Source organism: Chaetodon trifascialis, chromosome 16 (genome assembly GCF_039877785.1).
Source record: "Chaetodon trifascialis isolate fChaTrf1 chromosome 16, fChaTrf1.hap1, whole genome shotgun sequence".
NCBI classification, from domain to species: domain Eukaryota; kingdom Metazoa; phylum Chordata; class Actinopteri; order Chaetodontiformes; family Chaetodontidae; genus Chaetodon; species Chaetodon trifascialis.
The window spans coordinates 13,466,797-13,484,707 of NC_092071.1; the positions used below are offsets into that span (position 1 = coordinate 13,466,797).

At 40.6% G+C, this 17,911-nt stretch overlaps 2 protein-coding genes across 2 annotated transcripts; both read left to right on the top strand.

Annotated features, from left to right (window-relative positions):
- Positions 1-434: 434 nt before the first annotated feature.
- Positions 435-10,557, top strand: LOC139344621 (complement factor B-like). Its single transcript, XM_070982933.1, has 18 exons — positions 435-501; positions 1,135-1,341; positions 1,429-1,614; positions 1,727-1,903; positions 2,874-2,960; positions 3,280-3,419; positions 4,633-4,777; positions 4,873-5,004; positions 6,489-6,599; positions 6,960-7,094; positions 7,602-7,708; positions 7,983-8,115; positions 9,042-9,180; positions 9,367-9,443; positions 9,784-9,887; positions 9,996-10,125; positions 10,254-10,303; positions 10,381-10,557. The coding sequence occupies exons 1-18, from the start codon at positions 444-446 to the stop codon at positions 10,555-10,557; spliced, it is 2,295 nt and encodes a 764-aa protein (XP_070839034.1). The 5' UTR covers positions 435-443.
- A 3,865-nt stretch (positions 10,558-14,422) lies between these two features.
- On the top strand, positions 14,423-17,879 carry layna (layilin a). The gene is made up of 8 exons (XM_070983777.1): positions 14,423-14,498; positions 14,622-14,642; positions 14,820-15,117; positions 15,982-16,139; positions 16,215-16,259; positions 16,352-16,414; positions 16,515-16,611; positions 17,174-17,879. Exons 1-8 carry the CDS (start codon positions 14,423-14,425, stop codon positions 17,877-17,879), a joined length of 1,464 nt encoding a protein of 487 aa, XP_070839878.1.
- The last annotated feature ends 32 nt before the right edge of the window (positions 17,880-17,911 follow it).

A 17,911-nucleotide genomic window follows, 5' to 3' on the forward strand; every position in this document is an offset into this window, starting at 1 on the left:
TGAACTGAATTCATTTAAATTCTCCTAGTCTTTGAGGAAACAGGTCAAGTATTATGAGTAGGAACCTTTTTCTTAATTTTTTCATGAGTTTTCATTTTTAAAGAATACTACCAGGTGTTGTCATACAGTAAGTAATAAATATGCATGGTTCATTAAAAGTTACTGACTTATTTCTACATTAGTCAAGTTGATTGAAGCTGAATTATTTGAAACTCTCCTATAAGGGTCTCATGAAAAGGTTAAGACATTGTGGGAAATTGTTTGGATGTTTTCGGTGACACACATTATTGATCTCCTTTTATTTGTCATAAAGTTAATAAGTACCAGGATGGTCTTTGTTCATCCAGTCCCTCTTCCTGAACATCACTGTCCTTTTGGAAATAAATGCACAGCTCCTGCAAAATCCTCTCATTTTTATACTGTTGTCCAGCTTAAGGTTCAACATGGGATTTTCTATCCACTGGAGTTGGTTTACTGCACTTTTGTGTCTCCTCTCGATGGGTGAGCTGCTTTCACTTTACATTCTGATATATATATAGATATATATTTTCTACGTAATTCTGACTTTCCAAAATGACTATGTATTTATATTTACTATATAAGTCAAGTTGAGTAACATAGGTAGATCTAATAAACATAGAAATATCCAGACTTTTTAACACATTTTCAAAATAATTCACAACGGAATTTTTCAAAACAATTATGTGTAACTGGTCAATAGCTGAAGGGCTGAAAGAACAACAGTGCACACGGCAGGTACCAGCTTGATACTGCTGCTCGAAACAGTTCTTCAAATTTACAATGTACAATGTTTCTAACCTGCCCTGTTCATATAGATAACTTTAAAATATCAAAATTTGTTTTTGTTTTCACTAAAGCAACATCATCATATGTATAGTATTGTCAATTGTTACCATAGAACTGTATGTTATTTTATGTATACAAGTACATTAACTCTTAAATAGTACATCTTAAAGGGTATAGAGACCGATGTATGAAAGGGACACTCTTTGAACTTTATAGATGAATTTACACATTATGCAGTCATTCTACTCAGCTTGTGAGAACAAGCAATCATGTGGCTCTGGAGCGAGCTTTCTAAAGTCTGAGTGCATTATATCTTTTATTTTTCAGCAGGTGAGGTTCGGTGTGTTTGCACGGAGACAAATATGCAAATAGAGGGAGGTCATTACAAATTGACCAAGAAGCTGGAGACAGGCAGTCTGCTGATCTACGAGTGTCCTGAGGGTTACTACCCATTTCCAGCTTTGACCCGTCTGTGCCAACCTAATGGCAGCTGGAAACCAACACCCAAAAGATTTGCACCACAGAGATGCAGGCGTGAGTGATGTGACGATGATGCTTCTCACGTTGCCTCGCACTGTCTGCTCTTCATCATAACTCAGATCCTTGTGTTTTGCTTTGCAGTCGCTGAATGCCCAGACCCCAATGTGCTGGAGTACGGGAACGTCACCCCTCCTCAGGAGAAGTACTTTGTGGACAATGAGACCGTGTATGAATGCTACTCTGGATACACAATGCGAGGCTCATCCAGACGCGTTTGCTTACCCAACGGGAAGTGGAGCGGCTCCACTCCCATCTGTAGCCGTGATTGTAAGTCCTGAACAGCCATCCACCTTCTTTCTCCCTCTCCTTTCTCTGTCAGACTTGGGATACCTCCGTATTTGTGACTGTTTTATGACTTTTGTCTTCTTTGTCACCACAGCAGGAGATAATTGTGCTGATCCTGGTGTGCCAGCTGGCGCCTCAAGAACAGGGAACATGTTTGGAATTGATGACACAGTGACATACAGCTGCAATGGCAACCTCTTTTTGGTGGGGTCGAGTGAAAGAGTGTGTCAGGAGAACGGCCAGTGGACCGGCAAAGAGCCAGCATGCTACTGTAAGACCGAAATACTGTTGACAGTATAAGTTTTTCCATGAAAAGGTCTGCTGGCAGACTAATGAAGACAGTGCTCAATACATACACCTGCAGAAGAAATGCTGCAACATTCAGAGGCAATGACAAAGGTAGACGTTGTCAAGTTAACTTTCAGGAATCAGTGTCATCAGAGCTCTGCACCACCAGAACTAATGTCCTGGTGAAGCAACTGGCAAGTTGCAAGTTGGTCATTTGAGAGCTTTACATGTTAAAAGTCACTTTACGTCAGTAGGAGCAAGAAGGCGAAACCTCTTCTGGAACCTCAAGAAAGCCCAGTTACCTTTTCAAAGCACTTAGATTTACTGTCTCAAACTGCTCATCCGCAGTCAATTCAAATTTTGGTTTGGGCCTGTTTATTCTTGCTGGGGTGTTTAATGTCATGAAAAAGACACGTACTGACCGCGACCCATCCGACCTGCTTTTTATCAGCTGTGTTGCGGTGTACGCTGGCCTACCACCGTTTACTGGCATCAAGAAACACACACGGACCAAGTGAAGAGTAGCAATGCAGTGATGCTTGTAGTTAAGCTGCCCCACACCCTTCTGATGTCAGACAGTGTGTTCAACCATTTCTGTAACTGACAATTCAACATTCACATGCACCTCAAGAAATACCTCGGAATGAGCATAACACAGTCCTAAGTTAGCTTCCAAGTAGTATAAACCTTTCTAGTTTTGTACTGACATGCCTTTTTAAAAATGCAGCCACTTGGTGACTGGTAGGAAGCCAGTGAGGGATCATATCCTACCGACTACTGGTTTGTCAGGCAGCTGGGATCTCTGCAAGCACACTGAGCACTCAGTAGGAGTCACTACTCCAGTGATCCCGCAACAGCTTCCCATCTTCCCAAGTCTAATGACAATTGAACCATAGTCTCTATGGTGATGGGCGAATACTCACTTTTTCTTATGTGGCTTTTGCTTCCTGCAGACAGACACACCTATGACACTCCCTTGGAGGTTTCAGAGGCATTTGGCAGTGCAATCAAAGACAGCCTCACCACCTTAGAGCCAGTCGGTAAGCTCCTGGAAGTAATCGTATCATTAGCATTATTTAATATCAATGCTATGTGATAATATTTGCTATTACTGCATATTTTTGTAGTGAGTCAGTCCTTTTGTTAAAGTAGAAAAAATGAGAGATCACGAAATAATTTATCTAATGACAAAATATTTTATTTTATTTTAGTTCTGTCGATCTAACAAGAAAATGTGCAGTTTCCTACCCTGTGACAAATTCAGAAGACCCTATTTCCTTTCATTGACCTTATTTGATAAAGAAAAAAACATACATATTGTGTACGGCACAGTAACAGTATTTGTTGTGGATTGTTCAGATGACACACAGGAGGGCAGAAAAATCAGGATTTCAAAAAATGGGACACTTAACATCTATATCGCAGTGGATATTTCTGAGAGCATCGAAGAGAAACACATAAATGATGCAAAGGATGCAGTCACCAAACTTATTACAAAGGTAAGAAACAAACAGCTTTCTCTTTCATCAAGAAGGAAAAAGGAGCAAGAACACTGGAGAGCAATTTTATCCAAAATGATGTTACAGTATGTGATAGAGGTTTTATAGTCCTTTTTTAATAGCGAGGGCAGTCGCCACAGAATTGCCTCTCTTACAATATGCTGAATTTGCAAACAGTCAGCAACACCGTGGTGGGACTGGAGATGCAAGATTGTTTTTGCTGATTGTGGGTCAGTTTAAAGAATGCTTATGGGGTGAAAGTACAGACTGCATTTGAAAGATTCTGGCACTAAATTTGCTGAACTGTTACAAAATTTTGGAATACATACAAGTGATAACCTATGTGACCAGTCTGGACATTTGATCTTACAGTGTAAAGAATAAAATGACGTGTTAGCGTTACTGGACATGGCAAAATTGTGTCATGAAATAAAAACAGACTTTAGAAAACATGGCAGATTTGATTTGAAATAAAAACTTGGATTTTTTTAATATAAAGTTTTATAGATATACTGGATTATTTCACAGTTTCATGGTTATGTCTTCAGTGATTATTTATTTCATTATATATTCATTGAATATTTTAGTCTCTGGGTCTCCACACATCTGCTACAGACAGTTGTTACACAGTTTTGATTTCTTTCGTTAGCATATTTCTTCTTTTTAATGCATGACAAGCAACATTTTAATCACTTATTCATCTTGCTATCAGCATTATAATAATTTTTATGAGTCACACCAGGATTTTGAACTTGACCATCGTATTACTAATGCCAGTGGAAGTAGCGAATTTCAGTCATATAATCATAAGTTATATAAAGTATCATATACTTGGTGTGAGCTGACATGTGAAGACTTTAATGTTGTTTGGCACACTTTTAGAAGCACATTTGGCACACTGTACAAATAACATGTACAAACATATTCTCTTTCCATTTGGCTGCCAGCACAACAGCCCATTACCAGTCAATTTCATTATGAATTACACATCATAATCTTGATTGATGCTTCTTGGCACGAGTCCCCTGGCTTATTGTCAATGCACACTTCGGGATTCTGCTGATAAATGAATCAATTACTCAACAAAATAACAACCATAAGCAGTTTGATAGATAAGGAGGTGTTGCATTAACAAAAGATTTCACAGCACAGCACAAGTTAGCATGCATTAACAAAGTTGTATTTAACTGAAATTTGCTTAATGTCTCCACAGATTTCCTCCTTTACCGTGACTCCAAACTATGAAATCATGTTTTTCTCCTCTGATATAATTGAAGTTGTCAACATTCTTGATTTCTTGGATAGTAAAATAGAACTAAGTACCATCAAGACTGAGTTGGAAAAATTTCAAATAGGTGGTGAGTCAAACAGATCAGAGACACTGTTGGACATGTTGCTTTCAGACACAGCTTGATGTATGTTTTTTACTGTGTGCGTATGCTTTGACTCAAAGACAGAAACACTGCTGGAACAGATCTAAACCTCGTCTTCAAGACCTTCTTGGAGCGAATGGCTATCATAAAGCAACGAGCTGGAGAGGAAGGTTTTAAGGAACATCGTCACGTCCTTATCCTTTTTACAGATGGTAATGTCAGCCTCTTGGCATATGGATTTACTTCAATCATACTGCCAATCTCCTTGAATTATGGATTAAAATACTCACACTGCATCTCTTTCAACATTTTCGAAGTTATGCTTATTTGCTTTCTTGCCAAGGTTTAGATGAGAGGATCAATAACACTCTCATGCATTTTTGTTTGGTAAATAATACAGCCGGTTAGCTTATCTTAGTATAAAGGCTGGAAACAGAGGGAAACAGAAAACCCCGCTTTGTCTAAAATGAACACCACCCACCTATCAGCACCTTGAGCACTCACTAAATAACATTTTATATCTCGTTTATTTAATCCACACCAAAACTGAAGTGTAATAATAACATGTTGTTTTTATGGGGGGTTACGATCATCACCTCCCCCTCCCCTGGTACAACCTGAGCACAGCTTGGTGTACGAATGTCTCGTACACAGGCAGCCATCTGTCACTCGTACAGTGAAAGGAAAGGATGGTCCACCGAGGCTGAAGAGGCTTTGAAGAGCCAATTCTGGTGCAGCTGTGTGGGAAGTCCTTTGTGACACTCATGCAGAAGACAGTGACAACCTCAAACACTGTATAACGGAATACATCCACTTCTGTGTGGTGTACAGTGTTTTTCAAACCCCAAATTACACCCGTCACAAAACCTCTCCTCAAGGAAAGGAAGAGGGTCTTTGAGTCAGGAAACAAAGAGGAGCTGAAGAATGTGCAGAAGGAGCTGAGGAGGAGAATCAGGGAGGAAAAAAAATAGCGGCAGGAGGAAGATGGAGGAGAACAACATCAGTGGAGTCTGAGTGTAAAACCATCTCTGGCTGCACGAAACCCAGCTCCAGTCTGTGGGCGACTGAAAGTGAGTGAATGATCTGAACTTGTTCTTCAGCAGATCTGATCAGTCATCTGCCCCTCTCCATGTCCAGTCCTCCCTGCAGCAATGCCCACCGTCTGCAGCCCATGGGTACCGCCCCACCCCTACCTACACCCCCACAACATTTACCTCACAGCCGTTTTGGACATACACTGCATTTCCTGTCCAATACTACCCATCCAGAAAGGAGAAAGGATGATAATGGCTAAGCCATCATTCCTGATGGAGAACATGTCCCACCCCATGCAGGACACTCCAGCAGCACTGGGCAGCTCCTTCAGTGACAGGCTGCTCCACCCATGGTGTGTGAAGACACTGCAGATCCTTCCTTCCTTCCTACTATTACACTATCCCCTCATTTGCTGGACTATTTCTTGGTCAGGTGGATAAACAAACCGGACATAATGTGCTAATTTGTGAGCTTTAAAGGTGGTTTTAGGTTACCTTTGTATTTCCCAGACTGATACGAGACTCATGTCAGTCTTCTCATCTAACTCTCAGCAAGAAAGTGAATAAGCGCACTGACCAAAATGTCCCACTCTTCCTTTAATGTGTGAAGTATGGATTCATTCATTGTTTAACTGTTTTATTACTACTGCTACTTATTACAGGTGCTTATAACATGGGCGGCTCACCTGGACCCACAGTGGCAAAAATAAAGAACATGGTATATATGAACCACACGAGTGAAGGAGAGACTCAACCGAGAGAAGAATATCTTGGTGAGTTTTGTTTTCAGTTTGGCATTCAGCCTTGTTGCTGTTGTTAGGATTCTTCCTTGCAGACACATGCTGCAACCCTGACTCCAAAAACATTGGGACGCTGCGTAAAATGTATGTAAAAACAGAATGCAATCATTTGCAAACTGTGTTTACTGAAGTTATATCCTTTTATATAATCATGTGTTTCACAGTGTTGAACCTCGCCCCATTCTTGTTTTCAATTGAGTATATTTCTGTTTTACATAACTTTTTTATCAACAGCTATTTCTTATACAATGCTGCCTGCAGGTTGAGCATTAGAACTTGTTTAATGCAACAAAAACAGCCTAATTTATCATATTACATTCCAACCTGTTCCAGATATTTATGTTTTTGCCATTGGAGCGGAAATCTTTGATGACGACCTGCAGCCCCTCACAGTGGGCACCGGTGGCAACCATTACTTCAGAATGAAGAACATTGAAAATTTACAAGAGACCTTTGATGAGATAATTGGTAAGTCATCTTTGCATTTGTCCGTTTATTTATCAGATTAGCATTCATGTCTACCCTGTAATTCAACACAAAGGAGATGAGGCCAGAGCATGACACCATTGTTTCCTGAAGTACTTACTGTGAGAGTAGGCAGAAATACCATTCTTGATCTGTGCCTCTATGGTACATAGAGTAGTTCACCACTACTACAGTATATACAGTATATATACTTGTATGGCATATACTTATATGGGCATTGTATATCTATTGCCGGTAGGGAGTAGACCATCAAAAACCACAAACAAACAATTTTGAGACCAAACAGAGACGTCAAGAAGAATTATATGTACATAATTATGTTAATGATTCATTTCCACATATGTCATATCAAAAATTGAAGTCAGTTTAGTTTTTAGTTTTGAGTTTCACCATTGAGCCGTTACTCAATGTTAATCTGTACCTCCATAGCATCCGTGCATTTGTATTCATGAACATTATCAACAATGAATTTGTTGTTTTTTTATGCAGATGAAGAAGAAGTTAAGGGTCTATGTGGTCTTCATAAGGGGTATGAAACAGCCAGCAGAGACAGCAAGAGGAAAATGTATCCATGGATGGCATTCATTATCACCCAGGTGAGTGTTTCCACATTTCTCTTTTTTCTCACGTTTCATAAGTTTGGCTGAAAATTTGGCCGAAAACCTTCTTTCCTTTCACTTGACCACAATTAGTAAACTACATTTCCACTGACGAAAATTACTTTTTATATTCAGAAATATTTGTCAGACCTTAAGATTTCAGGAAAAAAATGTTTCTTTATTATCCACCATCATTGCCATGTTGTTGTTGCTTCTGTGTGTGACATAACTAATAAACTCTATTATATTTATTCACCATTCAAAACTTAAGAATGAAGGAACGTCGAAGAAGTGCCTCGGCTCTCTGGTGAGCCCTCAGTTTGTCTTGACTGCCGCTCACTGCTTTGCATTTGGAGTTTTACCTGAGCACATCACAGTGGAGATTGACGATGGACAGGGCAAAGGTAATGATAAATGTTTATTTAATGCATCTTTTCTTCAGTTCAGTTACCTGAACGTGACATACTGGCATTTTAGCGGTTCACAAAAATAAGTGTTACAGTATCCAGTTTTTTTCTATTTGCTTTTGTCGTTTCAAAGTCAAAACTTTTTTCAATTTTATTCAACTTTTATTTTAAGACATTATGAACAATTTCCTATTTACAGCGATGGCCTGACACTTTTAGCGGGAAAGGAGGGGGAAGGGGCAAGCAAGAACATAAGACAAAAACAAAGAAGAGTGACTAATAAATCAAATGAAGTGACGTGTTTTAAAGAGACATTCATAGCAAAGAGCAGAATGATAATTGTATCAAGCGTTTTTTTTAGGTGCTCCTTTGGAAGCCAGTCTTTAAATTGTATCCCCATAATCAAACAAGAGAATTTGAACAATCATGCATTTGGCAGCAAAGTACTATTTGTATACAGAAGGCCTTAAATTTGTTAATTTTGCTAATTAACTTTTGCCTTAACTGTTGACTGCAATGCAGTGAGGGAAGGACGATGTACTATCAAGCCTGTTTCCTAAGCATTCATGAACCATGACCTGCTCTAGGACTGTGGCGGGGAACAAAGTACCCTTCCAACCAAAACCACATAATTTTAGTCTTGGCAGCATCTAATAAAAGAGTGGGATTAATAAAAGCCTGCTGTAATTCAAGGATCATTAATAAATATGCAGAAGAGAGTGGGACAAAGTACTAAGCATAAAGGCTCTGAACGACGGTGATCTAAAATGACACTCTATCAGAGAAGTCGATAGAAAACCAAGTCAACAAATGCTCAGAGACCCCAGTACTATCTGGTCTTATATTCACTGATATCAAAAATAAGTTTGACTATGATGATGGCAGAAACAATAATACTATTTAACCTTGATTGTGTTTTCCAGTGAAAAAAGTTAAAACTTTAAAAATACACCCAAACTACAATGTTAATGCAAAAGCAAATGAGGGTGTGAAGGAGTTCTACGACTATGATGTGGCTCTCATCCAGCTGGAGAAAGACGTTCAGATCTCCAGTGCTGCCAGGTGAGTCATTCATACTTAGTTACATTCTCAGTCCTGCCTGGAAATTTACACACACACGCGCAAAAACCTGTATGCAGATCAATTAGATTTACCACAAATTCTGAAGTGTCCTTGAGAAGATGTTACACTTGGATACTTGGACCATCATTCTCTCCATGTTATATTGTTTTTTGGTGTCTGATTCAGGCCCATTTGCATACCTTGCACCCAGGAGACCAGCGATGCTCTAAAACTGGTCGGCGATTCCACCTGCAAGCAACAAGGTGAGACAACTCTACCAACATGGAACACCAGTACACAACTTGGTCTTCATAAATACCAAAAAATGCTTATTTTCCTGTGTAAATTGATATAATATATATATATAGAAAATATAATATGTGATAGCAAACACTGAAAATTACCGACACTAACACTTCATACAGATGTATTATAGTTAGTGACAAATAGTGTGTTTTAGTGTGCTATAAACCATTTATTAAATGTTATTGTGCTGCTGAGAAATGCTAAGAAGTTACTGAATTTTCTTCTGTCACGTGAAAGTTTTAAGAAAATATCTCCGGATCCTCTGGTACAATTTACTTCTGTGATCTTTAAATACAGAGCAGCTCCTGTTGAAGAATCATCTTGAAAAACTCACTTTCCTGACCAGAAGACAAGAGAATTCAGTAGATGAAAAAGATGTCCACGCTAAGCTCGGCGGTAATGTGAGTTTTAAATTTCTGAACTACGTTATGCCTTGTGTTTGTGCTTTGTTCATGTTTTACTGAAAGTCGCCCTGAGCTGTGGTTCTTCTTTCAACTTAATCATTGCAGAGAGATGATTGCATCAAACACGCACTACAGGCGGCAGGCATAACGACAAAAAATGTAAAGGACGTTGTGACTGATAACTTCCTGTGCACTGGTGGTCGGACTCCTTTCAGAGATCATATAGCATGTACAGGTACGTTCCCTCGATTACATCTAAAAAAGTTAACTCCCTACTAAGGAACTGCTAGTTTTCCTGTTAATTATAGTAACTGAGGCCCATTATTTTGGGTGTAAACGTGTGTGTGTGTGTTGTTGGGACAGGTGACTCTGGAGGCGCTGTGTTCAAGAACTATGAGCATCGCACAATACAGGTAAACAGCCTTCTCTTCCAGCAGTGTATCACTAAAGAGTATCACCTGGTGGTAGTAACCGTCTTTTTCTGTCACAGGTTGCATTGGTCAGCTGGGGATCCAAGACTATGTGCAGGGCAGGCGGTGTCGTGGAGTCAGATGACGCCTCCAGAGATTTCCATATTAATCTTTTCAAAGTTATCCCTTTCCTCAAATCTATCCTCGGAAATGACAACCAGAATGAATATGCACCACTTCAGTTCTTGGAAAGCTAAATGCGTTTATTTACAGGAATTTTGTGTAACAGTGGCTGATGTTACTTTTCTGATTGATGCACGGATGACTGAACTCGTCCAATCACTCATTCAGTCCTTTTTGTCAGACTTTGAGTTCTAAATATAAAAGATACACATTCTCAATCTCAATTATCAGATATGCCTATCTGTGCTTTACCATCATTTTTTCAGTATTTTCAGTGGTCAACAAGCACGTAAAGAAAGAATAAATCAGCTTCAACTCGTGCCTCGATGTTTCTGAGGAGAATTCAAGGTTTAATCATCAAGTTTAGCATTATGACAGTATCAATATTGAGTATTTATATGATTTTTCTATCACTGGGATAATTCATCTTCAATTGTCAGGTAAGAAACTGTGGATCGGTCAAAATCTGTGTGCCCATAAACTCTTTCTCAAAGAGAGAAAACTAAACAACACTTTTTTGTTTAAACTCTATTATATTTATTCACAAATTACTGTGTGATAAATATTTTATCCACATTGCCTCTTTCTTGGACCATCACAGCCAAAACAAACAAGGAGCTGAACTGTGACAGATTCAAAGTTTCACTTCGACCAGGTCACAACTTGACCGAGCAAACAAACCAGACATCAGCTCCCGTAAATGACAACCGCCGCCATCAAAATGCTCATAACGTCACCAGTGTGGAGGTGAATCAGTGAGAGCAGTCTGCTCAAAGACACACATCCACAATCCTGGTAGGCGAGCACACATATTATATAAATCTGGAAAAACACTGAGACAGGAACAAATCATTTGCATCCATAATTAAAACAAAATAAATCAGGTCTATGCATTTTGTAAGTTACACATTGCTCTTTGTCTCTATGCCACACTGGAGTTAGGACCCTTTATTCACAAAAAAGTGATTTATCGTATAATTTGAAGTCAGAATGCCACATGACACAAGGCTTGTGCATTCACAGTCACAAGCTATTAAACATTTTCCATCTTAAAAAAGGAACGACGAAAGGAATTACTACAGCTCTTAAAAGCTTTCATCAGAACTCTTTTATAGATGAGCTCTGCTGATGTAGCTGTCCAGCTCCCCCTCAGGTCAGTGACTCAGGGCCCCTTTCCAGCTCCCTGTGCAGGTCTACGCAATGCGGACACTCAGTGTGGCAGCCTGCCAGCTCAGATCATTCAAATTGAATTTAGTGGAAGTTAAGTTCTTTTTTTGGTGAGTAATTAAGTTCTTTTCTTTCTCTTTCTGGCTTTAAGATGGAAATGAACCCGAGTTTGTCATTCATTGCTGTGTCTTTACAGCCAACAGACAAAGAAGGCCATTGCATTACGAATGATTTGTTGTGGTCAGAGCTAGTTTATGGCTTCAAATCATGTTATTTTACTGTGTAACTATGATCTGTCGACCATTAGGCTGTCAAGCATCGCCTCAGTGAAAATACACATTTAGCGAATGTCTCTGCTAATGCACATTGGTTCAGTGTCCAAACATAAAAGAACAGTGGTGAATGTTCAACATTGATGTAAGGTTTTTCTGACATGCTGAAACGCCCACCCTGTGTGTGAGTGTGTGTGTGTGTGTGTGTGTGTGTGTGTGTGTGTGTGTGTGTGTGTGTGTGTGTGTGTGTGTGTGTGTGTGTGTGTGTGAGGTCAGTGATGTACTGGCCTCCCATGGGAACATTCATCTGGTTTCCCTTTAACTAATTGGGAGAGAGGGAGGAGATCAGTGGGATGAGAGGAGGCGGCAGAGATGGAGGAAGACAGACTGTGTGAGAGGAGGGACGAATGGGAGAGGCTTAATTGAATGAAACCCTCTCTTGATCTCAGAGGCTGTAAACAAGGATGAAATTCAAAACGAGGACCATTCCTTATTGGATCGTCCTGGAGGACTCAGTTACCTGTCTGTGTTGTCTTTTCAGAATTTACCTGCTAATGCCAACATCCCGCCTTCAATTTAAACAAAGCCAGAAGCCGTTTGACGGAAAACAATCTGTTACACCTAAACTGATTAACAGCGTTTGGGTGGAGCAGCATGCATGCAGACAGTATATTCAGGGCGGCCTCACCCTCCCCACCCCACCACCCTCACTCCCTATTCAACGCGAGCACACACAGCATATTCCTGATGAAGCATCCTGCTGTTTAAACTCTGGCTGATCTGTCTCTCTGCGAGCCCTAAATCAACCTTATGGGCCATTTTAGAAATTACTACCATTAAGAACTGCATACATACACTTTTCCCCCATTTGTGCTCAGAAAAGCGGGTCATGCTCACATGCATTCATGGCTTCTGCTGATGCTGATGTTTTAATATGAAATTATATAGACGCCATTACATAGATGGGAAGCTCCCTTGTTGTTAAACTTTTAATGTCAAATATTCATCTGAATCATTTGACAATCTGAGATTAAATTAAGCTTGTCAACAAAGTTTGTTTTCTTCTGTTTATTCTTATCTAAACAATTTGTGCTCTGTAGGCCTGCTTTCCCATTCCCAGTCTTTGTGCTAAGCTAACCAGCTGCTTGCTGTTTCTGTATAAAAATATCGAACTAACGTCATTCCAGTAATTTCAATGTCTTTTAATTAATTTTTTTTTAATTAAATGTTTTAAAAAATATACCTAGGGTTGTGGTTATGATAGAAATGTGCATGAAATGCTGTTTCTGTAGATTCATTTGACATATTTATGCTTCGTTTACACAATTTCACAACTTAATTTTAGACCTGTAGATGTTTAAAGTTCCTGAAAACCTTTTTCATCCATCCATTTTTTCAGTTTTTTTGTCAAAGGCACAAAGATTTTGGTTATTTTCCAAGACAGATTTTCTGTGTTTGTGTGTTCGTCTGTGCCCTTTTCACTGTTTTGAAGCGGGCAGTGGAAAAGGTGAAGTCATGGCCGCTGACAATGAAAGCAAACCACACCCACACACACTCATGATGAAGCTGCTTGAATTTTGAGTGATTTTTTGAATTTTTTAAGGTGCAAACATTGCTTTTTCATGCGCTGGTCAATTTTGAGACTTTGCACATCTTCTTTCAGACTAACAGAATGAAAAAATTCAAAATACTTATTTAGCTGTTTATTCTCCTTCAAACGTCTGTTCAGGACATTATAAAAAAAGAGATAATGTATCATTAGCATATTTAAATGTATGATTTTAAAAATAATTGTCACAGTGATATCTATTCATTAAAGTTTTTACCTACTCACCTGTTGTAAATGGCCTTAATTTTAATTGTTTTAAATGTTGCAGAGAAACGTTTAAGCTTTAATAACAGAGGAAAGAAAAAGTATAGACCTGGTCCCTCCTCTTGGAGATGTCAGTGTTGCTTTGCAGTGAAACACAATAAGGGACGAGCGCTGCAATACTCCTTAAAGATGGACCTGAGAGGAATATTTTGAAAGATCCATGATTGAGTTAGAGGAGATCGTTTTCATGTAACACTTTTGTAATGGTAATACCAAAGCTTAAGTAATAAAGAAAGGAGTGAAATCTGCCTCTTGTCAGCGTTTACGATGAGATGCACTTGCAAGATTAGATGTCTTGCGATCGATGCAGCCTTTTCTTCCAATCATTAAGACTGCTCTTAACAGATTACAGCCCCCTCCCAAACATACGCAGTCTTTTCTCCTCCCCTCCCTGCTCCTCCTTCTGTCTCACACACTCTCTTCCAGCAGACGGGACAGGAGATTTGCCCCTTTAGCATTTCTTTAGCTTTCTCTTTGAAATTTCAGCCTTTTGAGAGCATTTTCTTCCACCTGAAGCTACAGCTCAGAGTTGATCTGGTTTCACCTGGGCTCCACTGATGAGCAGACAGCGGAATGAAAAAGACTAAAATACGAGAGGTGGTGGTGAACTGACTACAACTGACAAACATGGACCTGCTCACAATCCTCTGTCATCTATTGCTTTTATGTTTTGATCCATCTGCAGCCACAAGCCTCATTACAGGTAAGCTGCACACAAAAAACACAACACAGCCCACAGCCATGGACTCTTGATTCAATTGTGGATCTGTTTGGTTTCCTCATGGTCTGCCTTCCTGACTCCATGCTGGATGTTTGGCTCTTGAAGCGGATATATTCGAAGCCAGAGGTAGGCAACACACCAACTAACATCACCAAACGAACTCTATGTCTGTAATTGTGGGTTCAGAACTCCCATAATTCCCATAGTGAGGTCCTTTGTTGTTGTCAGTGCTCTAACATTGACTGTTTACCTGATGCTTGTGATATCCACCTGGTTTAAACAGGAGCATGTGTGTGGTTGCAGGTCAACGTGTGTGCAAGGCAGGAAAAGGGAGGCCGTGCTACAAGCTGGCCTACTTCTCCGAGCTCCGGCGGAGGCTGAACTTTGTGGAGGCAGAGCTCGCCTGCAAACGTGACGGAGGGCAGCTGCTCAGCGTGGAGTCGGCATCTGAGCAGAAGATCATAGAGCAGCTCATCACAGAGCTCCGCCCGACTGATGGAGACTTCTGGATCGGTCTCCGCCGTAACCATGGAGACGAGGACAGCAGCTCAGACTGCTCCCAGCAGTACTACTGGCTGGACGGCAGCAAGTCCACGTTTAGGTGGGTGGCTACTATCCAGAGGGTCAAGGAGTCAAAAGTGAATTTTAGAGCAATGAAGTGAAATATCAAATGGCTGGTTGTATGATGAGGAATGTGTGCTGAAGGAGGGTGTTTCCTCACATGCACTGCTGATACAGTACTTGAATTTCAGCACCCCCCCCCCCCCCAAAAAAAAATCAATAATAAAATTCTTTGAGAATTTTTTTCCCAAAAAAACATCAGATTTTTTTAAGAAGCCAAAATTTTCAAATGATAAGTCTCTATAATAAAGTTACTGCTGATTTTTTTTTTTTATTCTTACATCGATATTGATTTTGAGAGAGTAAGAAATCTGCTGATATATTAGCTGACTGTCAGTTTTCAAAAAAGCACACCACGTGAACAGACATTTTTTATAATGATCCCTTGTTTCTAACTTGCCCCTAATGCATTTTGCCACGTCTGCACTGAAACATCCTATTATTTATCGGCCGACAAATACGGGGATACAGATATATCTGCACTAAGCTAATATAGACTAATCATAGACTAACATATGTCAGCCAGGTTGAATTGTTGGACTACCTCTAATACTGTCAAAAAACAACCATCTGTACAATAACTTTACCAACATAAAACAGCTTAAAACTAGCAATTAATCAAAGTTTAATATGATGAAACAATAATTGAATGTGATTATGAAACCTGACTAAACATTTGATGCCAGCTTGCAGTATTTCACAGCTTTCAATACTTTGATACTCATGGTGTCATCAGGACTATTTAACTGCATTTTAATTTGTGTGTTTTGTAAAGATTTCCATTACAGCAACTTTGAGAAAGAGTGATTTGTGTGTGTGTGCTTCGTGTGTGTGTTTGCTGTAGGAACTGGCACTGGGATGAGCCGTCATGCGGCTATGAGGTGTGTGTGGTGATGTATCACCAACCATCCGCTCCTCCTGGTCTTGGGGGGCCTTACATGTTCCAGTGGAACGACGACAATTGCGAAACCAAGAACAACTTCATCTGCAAATACACTGCGGGTACTACTGACGCAGTATTTCTACATACTTACACTCTGAAAATACGTTGCTGACCGTGATGCATTTTCTCCACAGAGAAGCCACTGGACCCTTCCCCTTCTCCCAACTCCACTCAAACAAGTAAAGTGTGCTCAGTATGATTGGTCAAACACATTTGACACTGTCAATGAAGAGTGAGACGGATCAAACATCATGGATGCTTTTCATTGCAGATGTCTTCCCTTCATCCGTGCTGCCATGGAACCCAAGCGACCACAACCAGGACAGAAGTACAGGTTGACCGACCCGCTCACCACTCTGATGCTGTCATACCCAAACACCTGCACGACAGTCACTGAATGTCAATCACTGTCTTCATCCCTGTCTCTGTTTTAGCTCTGAATTTGGTTTACATCATCATTCCCACCATTCCCCTGATACTGCTGTTACTGACAGTGATCGGAGTCTGCTGCTTCAAGCTGCTCGTCAGACGGTGAGGATCCCAAACAATTTCATTGCTGTTAACAAATTCCACGAAAAGACCAAAACCGACAACGTTTCAGTTTCATATCTTGACCTCCCGACTGAGTCTGTGGCACTCACCTCCAAGAGCATTTTTCCAGCTGAGGACTAAATCTTTGAAATCAGCAAAAATCACAAATGTCCAGTTTCAACTTTTAAAAGAGCTGTGAAATTTCCTGAGACCGCTGGGCTCTGTAGTTTTTAGCAAACGTTACTCAAAAAAGGGAAAACAGTGCTTTTGGTGGGGACTATTTCCAACTGCGGATTGATACTTGCTAGTGAGTACGGCAGCAGGATGACACGTGGAGATGGTTTAAAAACAAACTAAAGCGCTCGCGTTCATCATAATGAAGGAATATGTCACAGAGTGCAGAGGTGTGGGTCATTAACGTGTTTCTGATCTCTTTTGGATGACAATGGAGGTCTCCAGCAAAGAGATAATAAACTATTGAATCTGTTACATCCTCAGTGCCTTGTAAACATTCTATGTTAATGCTTGAGGTGTCATTTATGCTTCCCTGTGTGTGAGATAGGAGGAGGAAAGAGCAGAAATCAGAAGTCTGCCAGACAGAGCAGGGCCTCGGCCCCAGCACCACTCCAACTGACGTCTACAACGTCATTCGTGCCCAGAAGGACGATGACCTGGTTTCAGCTCGCCCGCACACCAAAAACACCTCCTTTTTATGCTCTTCCCCCGACACACCAACAGGTGACTACGACAACCTGGGGGGTCGGGACACAGAGAGCGGCTTTGTAACACTTGCCAGCACAGAGAGCTGCTTCCTCAACTTGGACCTCAATGACCTCAGCCTTGGGCGCCGTGGCACCTTCTATGACACCAGCTTGGGCCGCTCAGGAAAGAGGGACTTGAACGACAGCAGTCTGGGCAGCTCCGGGCAAAGAGAGTTTTATGACAGGAGTCTAGGTCGTCGCACGACAAAGAGTGAGCATTATGGCAGCAGTGTGTATGGGGATCATGGACCGTATGATGGCAGTATGAGAGGTCGGAGTGACCTCTATGATCCCAAACTGAGGTCTGGAAGTCACACGGTCAAGGCCGATCTCTATCAGACATACATCACCAACGGCAAGGAGGACACTTACCAAACCAGCCTCGGGACCTACGGGAACCGGAAATCCTACCAAGCAAATCTGGATTGCTACAGAAACGGCCTGACTCTAGATAGCAGAGGGAGATACTTCAATGAGCAAGACTGGATCAACAGAGAAAACTACTGATCCACTTTACTCTGTGTGTGTGTGTCAGTGTG